Genomic DNA, 12,965 nt, shown 5'->3' on the forward strand with positions numbered 1-12,965 from the left:
ATTATGATTGCTTGAATTAGGAATCATGCATTCACTGTTCTTATATAGAATGACATGATGAAAGAAAAAATCTCATTCCATTATCCATGATTATTTGGTTTTTAATCTATCCTCCATGTTGATGATAAACAATAAGGATTGGTTGGTCTTAAAGATATGATGTGTATCCTTCTTTATGTGTTTTGGTTGTTTCCAATTTGAAAAATCAACTAAACTAGTAGAAACAATGAAAAGATGGCAAATTGAGACAGACAAGGGCAACAAAACATGTTGCCCCTTCTAATGGATAATTGATTAGCAACAAAACTTGTTGGTATGATTGTTACAATAATTGAAGATATCTTCAGTCAACTTATGCTTGATTTCTTTAGTTTGTTGTGTGCATTTGAATTGCTGCTGCTTCGAGCAGCTGATAACTGGAACATATACAAATTGACTAACCACTTAAACAGCATGAGCTATGTCTAGGTGGGCCATAATGAGATAAATAAGACTCCCAACCAATCATTGATACAGAATAGGATCTTGTGGTAGTTCTCCTTCATCACAAAACAATTCCACATTGATTTCTATAGGAGTATCAAACTGCTTGGAGTTTGTACTGTAGCTTTTTTATTCACAAAATGGCCTCTTGGAGATGACTGCACCCCCAAACCTTGAAAATAATTCATAGTACCATGATCCTTCATCGTGAAAGAACATTTGAGAAACAATTTGAGTTGTCAGATTTCTTCAAGATCATCACTTGTGGTAAGGATGTCATCTACATAAACAAGCAGCATGTTGAGAAGAGAGATGAATCATAGTCACTGTGATGATAACCAACTTCCATAATACCAAGTGTTATTACTATAGTACCTAGGTGTTCGTTTCTTGTAAACAGTTTCCTTTAGATTGTCATGAAGAAATGCATTGGTTAATTTATCATGAGAAGTCCAGAATGAAGGACTATAGTTAATTTATCATTATGAGGATGGCCTAGACGGCAGTGCCAAAGCTGCCAAAAAAGTATCATGGGAAGCCCCAAAAGAAACAAAAAGATAATTAGATGGTGCAAGATCATGATCTATTCCAATGCAAAGAGACATCTAACCTTACAACCCCTCCCTATTACTTTTCCATTGAGATAGTCCTGAATCAAACAAACATTACATGGGAAATAAACATCATATAACAAGCTGCCTGACTGAAATCAGATTAGTGGTGAGCTTAGCCATTGCTTTATTTAAAGACAATGAACCAAAAGGTGAAGCAGAAAGGATCAAATTATCAGTGCCAAGGATTTGAGGCTTATTACCATTGGCAGTGAATGTTTGATTATTACTAGAATAAGGGATATAGGTTGAACTTGGTAAAGCACAAGTATGTGATTTGATGCTCCAGAATCAATGACCAAAAGAGGACTAACAAAAGAACTAAAGTGGCAAGGCTTGCCAAAAAGCCCTATAGCTGAAAAAGCATAAGAGATTGGAGAGACGATCGGTGTTTGGACCTATTGTTTAGAAAGGCCACTGGAAGCCTAAGAGGATTGCCTTGAAGAGGTTGTACACCAAGAAGATGTAACATAGCTGGTCTCTCATCAGTAGTGGGGTTGTATGCTTTATAACTCTTCTTTCCTCGAGATTACTTAAATCTACATTCATTCACTACATGTCCCTGGTTCTTACAGTGGAAACAGAAGTTCTGTTTCTTGTAGTGGGATGTAATATCACCATATTCCTTGCATTCGTGACATTCTACATGAGAACCTACTATCACCTGCTGCTTTGCCCTGCATAATAGTCCGTGGTTTTTTTATCCCTTGAGTGTACATAAGTATTTCGTGTTCAAATTGAAACTTCTTGGTCACATTTGTCTATTGATACACTTGTCCAAATAATCCCACATAGATTTTGCTATTGGAAAACCCAAAAGTTGATATGTGATAGAGGTATAAAAAGACCAAAAAGTTGATTTGTTCTAAAACGCCACACTAGGTTCCTTCATAACTTCAAGTATTGCTTACATTTACATCCTTGTTTCCTTGCTTAGTAACTCTCCAAATGTTGTATCCAATGATTTGAAAGGCGTGCCTAGGCGCACAGGTGAGACCCATTTTAGGGTAGGCACCTCACCCGGGTCCTAGGTGCAGCCCTTTCAAAAGGCACACGCCTGGTGCGCTTGATGCGCCTCAACCCAGACGTGCACCTTTTTAAAATTCTGTGATTTTTGCTTTTTTTTTTTTTTGCGCGTCAGCTCAGGCGTTCGCATGCTTCGCTCGCTCATTGAAGCTCCAAGAACCCCCTATTTGGTAAATGTTGTTCATTTATTCATCCTACTAAATTATCTTCTTCAAGAGTAACTAAAATTCTAAAACCATTATTTTTGTATGAGAACTAAGAATTTAAGACCTTATTACCCTAACATGGACTTGTTTGGGCTTGCCTTGAGGTGTGTGGCACAAAGGCGGCTCATAGAATCAGGAATGTAACATGTTTTACATCACTTTAGCTACTTTAAGTAGTGCAATTCAAGAAAAAAAGAGATTGTGGGTTTTACATGCTTGAAAATGTTTTATATGTTTGATTTTATTTTTAAATTCACATTTGAATATTCTTTACATGTTATGCTTATGTATTTTAATTTTACATAATAGGTTTTTTAAAACATTTATTTTAAAATTTTAAGTTTGTATTTTTATTAATATTTTGTTTTTTTGGATTTTTTTGGATTTTTTTTTATTTTTATGACTTTATTTTTAACATTTTTTTTTATTTTTGTGCCTTGCTTCAAAAAGGCATGCGCCTCGCCTTGCGCCTCAGGTGTAAATTGACCTTTGTGCCTTTTTTGCGCCCTACGCTTTTAAAACACTGGTTGCATCCATATCACTTATATCACCCAAATTCAGAATGCAAGCTCAAATCATTTCAAACTATGGAAGCAATTTCATGAGAAATTGCATGACCCTATGCAAGTACATGTTGGTCACCACCACTGTGATTGGTGTGAAGGTATCAAATCGGAACCACAAAAACATCCATGATGACACACAGGCCGATGTGAGTCTGCGACGAAGTCTTTAACGTGTCACGGACCTGCGATAAACCCATAACCCATCAAACACCCATGATAAGCTTGAAGCCATCGTGGACTTGCGATGGACGAAAGCACTATCAACCAAAGTCGCTTGTAGCAAGACATCTAGCAGGGTTAAACATGACACGTCAGACTAGTCCTGACGTCATCCGTGATGCGTCAATACAGGAGACCTATAAAGGGAAGTAGCACACGTGTACTATGAGAATCCTCAAACGAAAGGAAACTTTGTCATGCAAAGATCTCATGAGACATGTGGCGAACCCCTAGCAGTGTCCCCTTGACAACCGACACCGAATTGAAGATCCCCTTTCCGAATAGGAATCAAACCCCTTTTGGCTTCTTCCATTCAGAGCCTTGGGATCTCCCCTTATCGAAAGGGGTGTGGACCATAACAAACATACAATTCTATCAATAGAAGATCATAGTCTACCTTTATTACACAAAACTCCTAGCCTTTCTCTGCTTTTCAAGGAGACCATCATGCTTAGCCTTATCACACCACTTATTTATTCCCTTATGTATACATAAATATATCATACCCAAGTTGAAACTTCCTAGCCACATTTGTATAGTGCTACACTTTTCCAATCAACATCAGCATATGCTCAACTAAATAGGGGAAGAAGAGGAGAAAAATTGTCCCTGAGAATCCGTGCCTCTGACATAATGAATGATGTGATGGACAAGAGATTTGTTAGATTTTATCTTGATGGTGTAAATCCAACATCTCCCAAACATGACTATGTATAATTTCAAAAGGTGAAGTAGCATATTCAGATTTGTGAAAGAAAAGTAAAATACGACTTTTGCTAAGGCAACAAACAATTGTTCATAATTAAACATGAATCAAATAAAATTTTCAATTTTTCAAAACTAGGACAACCCAATCATTTATGCCATAAATCCCAGACATTATTTCTTTGACTCAAAAAACTGGTAGTAAGATTAGGAAAAAGGAAGGTCTTTGTAAGAGGGAGGGACATAGTGGGTGAAGGTTTCAAAGATAGGTTATCACCACCAATGATGCTTTAGCTTTTCACCATTAGCAGTAATTATGTGTTTATCATGGGTTTCAGTAAGGTGACTTGGGTGATTGGGATGGGCTCCGATCATATGGTTGGTGGCACCAAATTTAATAATCCAAACATGTGAGGGTGAAGAGCAATAGGCAGAGGACTTACCAAACAAGACAATAGTAGAAAAAATTAGAGGATACCAGTTATTGAATCTTTTCTTCATCCATGGTGATTCATCTTCAACATATTAACCACTCTTGGTAGTAGTCATGTCAGAAGTCTGGTCCTCAGTAACTTGATATGCACACGTCTGATTCTTCTTTTGAGTACCCTTAGTTGGTCAAATAGGACAATCAGGAATAATGTGACCAAGTTGTTTACAGTAAGTGCACATATTTTTCTTTTGCAATGTAACCAAACCCTTTGCAGTCAAAACAATTGAATTTTTGAGACGTCCTTAGTAGCTGGCTTCTTATTCCCATGTGCAACAAAAGCAGTATCAGCCCTAGAATCCATCGATTTCCCTTCAATTCCCATAGCAGTCAAAAGTCAAGTCTCCTCTCTTAGGAGTTCCTCAATCACTGAATCCAAGTCTGGAAGGGTTCCCCAGCTTAGAATGTTAGACCTGATTTTCTCATATTCAGGTATAAGTCTCAGAAGAAACTGATCCACCTTCCATTTCTCAAAGTCTTTTTAAATATATTTAACCCATTCAGGAGGATCAAAGGGTCAATGTGTACTAGCTCATATTCAGCCCACAAATCTAGAAATCTGGCATAATATTCTTGTATTTTCCTATATCTTTGACAATATGCAAATATTTTAGATTCAATTTGGTATTGCCTAGACATGTTAGACTGGTAATAAACCTTCTTCAATAAGCATAAATATCAAAAGCAGTTCCCAGTCTTCTCATGGGTACAACAATATGAGTTTCAATGGAATTTTGAATCCAAGAAACCAATTTTCCATTGTTAAGTTTCCATTGCTAAAAGCCTTTGCTTCAGCTTCATCTGCTTAGTAACTACACCATTCAAATAGCCTTTGAGATCCTTTCCCTTAACAAAGAAATCAAAATGGAACTTTCACATACTGTAGTGAGTTCCATCAAACTTCATAGGTATGACATCAACCTTATCAGCCGTCTAGGTTAGCAGTTTCCAATCCAGAACAATAACAGGTTTGAGTCCGAGTTCAAAAAGTAACAAAAACAAGCAGTTCTCTTGGGAAAGCTAATTAGAAAGTCGTCTAAACACCAGAACAAATATCCAATAACCAAAGAAAATATGATTCTCGAAGATAGTAATCCAAACAACTAGGTTTTAGGACTAACAGTCCAAATATGGAAGGTCGTAGGCCTACCGAACTAGAGAAGGGATCAAAACTCTTCTAAATCGAGTTAAGTCTTCAAACCAATAAATGGGACATCTAAAGTGGGTTAGGGTGACACAAACTTTAGAATACAAGGCTGAACATAAAAGCTGATTGGAAGAAATCACAAAAAATCTGACTTAGTAGGTGTCTTTCTTGGAGAAAACAGGTTATCTTGGGTTGATCAAAATAGCCCTCTAAAAGGTCAAACCATATTTGAATGGAGGTCTGAATCCCTATGAATCACCCTTTTTGAGCCCCAAGTATTGAATCAAATCAGATGCTCTGGTATCATGACAACAAGAAGATTCGAACAAGGAGGAAGGCAAACAGTTTCAGGGTGTCAATTGTACAGTCGATCCCCACCCCAAAGAGCCTCTATTAGATTAAGAGATATGTACAATTACAGATGTGCCAAGAGGAAGCAACAAACAGATCTGGTATACTACTAGAAATTTCTGGCACTAAAATTGGGGCAGAACGAGTGCTACTAAACCAACCAGGCAACCATTCAATAGGTCTATAAAAAATGATCTGGAATCTAGAATCCCAAGGCCAAACTTAACTAAGTCAAGAGAAATACAAGGACAACCCAATCTGACATTGAATATTTTCAGTTTCGAGCTAATATGAAAACTCAATATTTCACCCCTAAAATGTGCTCACAAATTCCCTGAAAATTGTGTAAAAAACTTCTCAAAAATACCTTCAATTATTTCTCCTTCTAAACAGAACTCTAAACCCTAGTTGAAAGCTCCTAATATCAACCCTAGCCCTTGATGATGTCCCAGGAGAAATCACTCGACCTGAGTTCTTCCAACCAAGAATAAACCCTGATTTCCTTTGGTTGAAATGTTCAAAATATCTTAAAACACCTGCTATGATACCATGTCACCCTTCTAGAGTTTCATATGAAACAAAGAAGAAGAGGTGTTAGGAGGGTGTATCGAATGAATGCTCCTACCCTCAAAGAGCTAGTCTTATTAGTGGGCAAAGTACAAAACAACCTACATACAGCCTATTATAATACAATAAGATCCATCATGCATAAAAGAAATACATAACATACAACCCTATCTACATGAAGTAGTAAGTACCTAAGCACTCTATTAGAAGAAAGTCTAAGACTTGTTTCCTATGAGAAATAAATATGCCTTTCCCGAACCTAGAAACCTTACTTCATAAGATATATTTGCGTTCCTCAAAATACTTGATCTCAAATTCAAGGGCTAGGAACTTATTTAATTACTGAGTTTTGGAAGGACCATTCCCTATTTCAATTGCCATCCATGTAAACATTAAAGTTTTAGTAAATATCTCAACATGCTTAGCAAAAAGTGTATGATCAGCATGATTGATTATAACCAATCTTTACCATTTGGCTAAAATGGTAACCAATTTGGGCATGATAAACATCTATGCTCAGCTTGAAGGGGAGTGTTGAGAGTGTAAGGGTATTTTTGTCTTCTATATACTATTTGTATTGGGATGCATACTTAAGGGTACTCTTGCAATTTCTTCATTCTAATTCAAATACTAATTTTCTGGGCGTGAACAGTAACTCGGATCATTATTGAGACTACCTATCTTCTCCTCTTCTTCTCTTCTCTCTCTTATCTTTCTTTCATTTTCTCTTAATCTTTTGTAACTGTATTTTTATGAACCCATCTACTTCATAAGTTGTTTATGTCAATTAAGTAGATAGTAGTATATATTTGATTCTAAATTAGCATGCTATAAGCTATAGGATTGTTTCTTCTAGTTTTTCATGATTTTATCTTTTTATATGATATAATCATTTACTCATCTTTTGGTAAAAGTTTGTAAATTTGTTCCATAAACAATGTACAAGTTTCACATGTTGGCATATAGTCATAGAGTGCTATTATTTTCCACTGAAATGGTTCCTGTTTTCTGAACCCCTTCTAATGTACTATATGAAATAATTCAGATTTATTTTAAATCTTGGCCTTTATACTTTGCATTTCACTTTAATGAACAATGATCCATTTTTTCTTATTTTATTCTTCATGACAGGGTTTTATCCGTAATGAACTTTTTGATCCTAAACTCTGGGCTATTCCCAATGACCATTCTACAAGTCATGAGTTTGGTGAAGAGTTACTTTCAGATACGAGAAAGATCTATTTTAGAGGAAAAAGACGGATGAAGAATAAGGTAGTTGCTGATGCTGTTGAGGCTCTAATTGGTGCATACCTTGAGACAGGTGGTGAAGTTGCAGCTTTAATTTTTATGGATTGGCTTGGTATTGAGGTTACTTTTGTCCACATTCCACATGAGAAGCCATTTCTAGGAGATCCAAAGATGCACATCAATATTAGGCACATTGAATCATTGCTGAAGTATTCATTTCGTGATCCATCCTTGCTAGTTGAAGCATTAACTCATGGATCATACATGATTCCGGAGATTCCAAGATGCTACCAGGTTTTCCTATCAATTTCAACATAATCCTTCCTGTTGGTTTCATTGAAATAGAAATAATTAGGTTCTTGCATAATGCACAAGATACAGGTTACTTAAATTTTGGTGTTATATAATGATATAATTAAATGGTTGTTTTGCAGAATTTTCTGTGTCTTTATTCACTTTTTTGGTATATCAGTTAATGAAGTACAAATAATCTTTCTGTTGGTTGTTCTGCACTCATTTTCTTTGTGAAGACATAACCTAGTCAGTCCGACATAATTGTCGGGGAAACACATAGGCGACAAGGTTCCCATGGAGGATCGTCTCAAAAAGTGGGTATATACCAAAATAGACATTATTTGACTAAACTATTCATTTTGTGGGTATATACAAATTTCTTTTTATTATTTTCTTATTTGTTTGAGTTCAATCAACACACATGTTGTTATATATTGTCTTGAACCCTCAAAGAGTTCAAAACCTAAACTGATAAATGAGGAAGAACTTGACATTTAGAACTAGAACAAAAACTAGGTCTAAGTCCCTAGGTACCCAGGATTCATTGTTTTTTTATAAACCCATTGTCTAGGTGCCCACTTATTGCCTAGCCTCACCTAGTTGCCTTGAAAACTATGAAGAAATGTAGCATAAGATAGCTTTTTCATGTTCTCTGTACACACATATGTAATGAAAAGTAGATGTCTTAGAAGGGTGGTGAAATTTTATGCAAATAATTAAGGTTTCAGATGAGGCTGGATGGTGCTGTAGATGGTAGTAAGGTGGATTTTGATGATGGAGGAGGGTCGCCTTCTTCAATAAGGGTTGTGGTTGGTGCGGGAATTTTACAACAGCAAAACACATCTAGTGCTAATGTTCTCTATAATTTCAAGAGTAGCTTGAACAGGAAAGAGTTTGTGGATTGCTGATTTAAGGAGGTTGGCCTGTGCAGCAGTTGTTCTGAAGTGGAAGGTGGAAGACAGAATGACCTGTGCAGCAGTTGTTCTGAAGGCTCAGTTTGGGAAGAGTACAAACACAAATATGTACAGTATAAATACATACAAAATACAAGGGGGTGAGCATTTGGATGATTTCATCTTTGATGAAACACATAAAGTTAGGAGGTCAATTTATCTAGAGGAAGTTGTGAAAAAGGACGTAGAGGTTAGCAAGAAGTTAGGATTGTTTTTTCTTGGGGGGAGAAGACTTTGCAAGGATAGTGTTTAGAGAGATTAAGGAGAAAAGGATCAATGCCGGTTCAAATGGTTTGAAGACACAAAAAATCCTCGAATTTCTCAGTCCTATAAAGTTTTTGCTAGGTTGAAGACACACAAATGCTCTTATACCATGTTTTCTTAGTAGAAAGTGTTAGAATGTCAGAGGACAGAGAGAGGAGAGAAAAAAGGATTTAGAATAAAAAAGAATAGGCTGGCGGCTCCAGCTTTATTATTTATACTAGGGTGACCTAAAACATTAAAAAAAAATAAAGAGAATTTACAAAAGTGCCCCTGTGGCACTAAAGAATAAATTGATGACAATTTTAATTGTCATTCTTAGGATCCCTACTTGCTAGCCTAAGAACGATGAATATGCAAACAACAAATAGAGCCTAGTATTGCTAGAAATTCATTTTGTAAGCCAACTGGCTCCAAGGTAGTGATGGTGGTCTGACTCTGAAGCTCTGGAGGAGAATAGCAGTGTGAGAATGGTTGGTGACTCATGAGAGAGAGAGAGAGAGAGAGAGAGAGAGAGAGAGAGAGAGAGTCCTCCCTAATGGGTTTTGTTAATAGGTCCCCATATGGGTATGGGGCCCTATTTATAGTATTTGGACCTCCATATTCTGGAATCTTCATATATTTTGTCTTCACCAATTTTACTCCTTAGATTATTATTATTCCAGAATGTTCTATTATTTATACAAATAGTCTTGTTTAAATAATAAATTACTGTTCTGAACTGGTCTGGTTGGACTTGGGTTTGCATCAGGTCAGCCAGGTTGATGCACTTATACAAATCCACTATCTTACACATTGTAAATCCAGTTATTTATGAGTTCACTCAGTTTTCAACCAACTAGAAATTGGTCAACTTTATTTTTAACCTAGAAAAGTTAATTACCAGATAAGCCATGACAGGATTAACATGTAGAAGTTGTTCTGCTGCCCGTTTTCTCTTGCTAGACTATAAGTCCTGAAAATATACTTTAACTACACCCTCGTTGCTAGCTTATGATACTTTGTCTCTTGTACAGCGGTTAGAATTCCTTGGGGATTCAGTGTTAGATTATCTCATCACAACATACCTGTATAATAAGTACCCAGGAGCTTCCCCGGGTCTATTAACTGATCTAAGATCTGCTTCTGTAAACAATGATTCCTATGCAAATGCTGCACTAAAGGCTGGGCTGCATAAAAGCATTCTTCATGCATCACCAAAGCTCCATCAACAGATATCTTCCATTCTCAACTATCATGAACAAATAAATTTGGGCCTGACTATTGGCTGGGACTCTGAGATGACTTTCCCAAAGGCAAGTTAACTATGTACCAGTAGATTATTTGTTGTGTGCAGCATACTCTTTGGCTGGTCATTATTATTTATGAAATATTTTTTGTGAGGAATAAGGATATTTTTTGTTTGATTATCTTCTCAATAGCTAGAACCATTTTTGAGTAGTTTCAGCAGATACCCATCTATCTATTAATTGATTTCGAATCCATGGTTCATGTTGTGTTCTGTATTATTGTTATTCACTGTAATATACCAATTTCGGTTCAGGCATTTTCCTTCTGGATACCATCCATGATGGAGTATGGCCTGATGGCCAATAAATTTAGTTGTCTTCCTTGACACTGAAGTTCTTAGTATTAATTAACAATCTAGTATTTATGGAAATTCTTGTATGTTTCTTGTACCAATTCTCCATTCATTAAATCTGCTTAACTTTCTTTTTTTCTTGTACAAGTTAAATGAAATCTGCTTAACTTACTTTTCTTCTTGTACAAGTTAAATGAAACCCTGCTCATCACCAGCCAAAGATTTTGACGCTCTTAAATTTGCATTGTTTCATACGTCCATTATCATTTATATTTGGAACTCAGTTTTTATTATTTTGTTGTTTAATTACTTTGTCGACAGTTTACACAAAATAAGCATATCCAGCTATTCATGTTTTGCATCGAGTACAAAATTCCTTATTCAGTGGGTAAATTCTTGAAAATCATTTGAAAACATAGTAAACCAACTTATAACAGAAATCTGATTATTTTCCTGTCAGCTCGTGAGAAAGTGAGAGCAATAGAGAGACAAAGGTTCAGATCTGTTATGATCGATCAATCTGATCGAAGCAACCCAGAAAAGATATATTTATATTAATCTTATGTAAATGGACAAGATTGTCCTTACAAAGAGAATAAAGGAACTGTACACTAAAGTACACGCCTATTATAGTACAAGAAAGAAAAATAAAGTACAGTAGAATTACAAAACTACCCTTCAGTAGTTCTTCTACACTCCCCCTCAAACTGATGCTGGGGTAGAAGCATCAGTTTGTCAACAAGGAAATTATGTCGGGCTTTGGTCATGGCTTTGGTGAAGAGATCCGCAAGTTGTAGACCCGATGAAACATGTGGGAGAGAGATGTGACCCACATGGAGAAGGTCATGAATGAAGCGACAATCCACCTCAATATGTTTAGTCCGCTCATGAAATACAGAATTCGTTGCAATCTTGATTGCACTCATTTTGTCAGCAAACAGAGGAATAGCAGATGGGTGATCAATATTCATGTCATGAAGGAGTGCCTTAAGCCATATTATTTCATTGCATACTAAAGACATGGCCCTGTACTCGGCTTCAGTAGATGACTTGGAAACCGTTTGTTGTTTCTTGAATTTCCGAGAAATCAAAGAATCACCAAGGAATATACATCAGCCAGTAGTAGAGCGACGAGTGTCGGGACAACCTGCCTAGTTAGCATTTGCATAAGCTCGGAGCTGTGTGGAAGAAGAGGATGAGAAAAATAAGCCATGTGATAGAGTACTCTGTACATAACGAATAATTCGGAGAACTGCAGAATAGTGAGGCTGACATGGAGCTAAAACAAACTGACTCACAACCTGAACCATATAGGAGATGTCAGGTCTAGTCATGGTTAGGTAGATAAGACTACCTGAAAGTTGTCTATACAGGGTAGCATCAGGAAGAAAATCACCCTCATCTTTACTCAACTTACAATTAAGCTCCAGAGGTGTATCAACATGTTTAGAGTCAATCAAGCAGCAAGAGAGACCAAATCAGAAGCATATTTCTATTGGTTGACAAAGTAACCCTGATGACATCTTTGAATTTCGAGTCCAAGAAAGTATGTTGCTGGCCCAAGATCTTTCATTTTGAAGGAGTTACTAAGAAAAAGTTTGTGGTTGGTAATACCATCCACATCATCTCCAGTAATAAGGATGTCATCAACATAGACCAAAAGAAGAGAATCCCTGAGCCTGCTTGTGAGTGAAGAGAGAGTCTGAAACACTCTGCTGAAAACCAACTTCCAACACTACTATACGGAAGCGATCAAACCAAGCTCGTGGAGCTTGTTTAAGGCCATATGGAGATTTCTTCAGTTTACACACCAACTGAGGATTGTCACAGTAGCTTGGAGGTGGTTTCATATAAACAATCTCTTGTAGCTCTCCATGGAGGAAGGCATTCTTGACGTCCATCTGATGAACTATCTACTGTTTGAGGGCAGTAATGGCTAGTAGCAAACGAACCATTGTCATTTTGGCCACAAGTGAAAAAGTTTCATCATAATCAATTCCATACTCTTGCTTGTAGCCTTGAGCAACCAAACGGGCCTTATATTTGTCCAGAGTACCATCAGATTTGAGTTTTACAGTGTAAACCCACCAACTACCAATTATGGAGGCATATGGGGGAGGAGAGACAAGATCCCATGTATCATTTTCCAATAAAACATGAACCTTTGAATCCATAGCTTCTTTCCAATGCTCAGCTGCTACGGCTTGGCTGTAAGACTTAGGAATATGTGTGGATGACAAAATAGCTGAGAAGGAG

General features: G+C 36.7%; 1 protein-coding gene across 6 annotated transcripts in view; it reads left to right on the plus strand.

Moving 5' to 3' along the window:
• The window catches only part of DCL2 (dicer-like 2), an 86,101-nt gene that overhangs the window by 60,580 nt on the left and 12,556 nt on the right, over nucleotides 1-12,965 (plus strand). For all 6 annotated transcript variants that reach the window (XM_088983568.1, XM_088983565.1, XM_088983563.1 and 3 more), the window contains 2 exons: nucleotides 7,503-7,913; nucleotides 10,144-10,422. In XM_088983568.1, the coding sequence (XP_088839694.1) occupies nucleotides 7,503-7,913; nucleotides 10,144-10,422 (690 nt within the window). The remainder of the gene's footprint in view (nucleotides 1-7,502; nucleotides 7,914-10,143; nucleotides 10,423-12,965) is intronic.

The sequence above is a fragment of the Nelumbo lutea genome, chromosome 4 (assembly GCF_056320005.1).
Source record: "Nelumbo lutea isolate HS-2025 chromosome 4, American lotus-T2T, whole genome shotgun sequence".
Classification (NCBI taxonomy): domain Eukaryota; kingdom Viridiplantae; phylum Streptophyta; class Magnoliopsida; order Proteales; family Nelumbonaceae; genus Nelumbo; species Nelumbo lutea.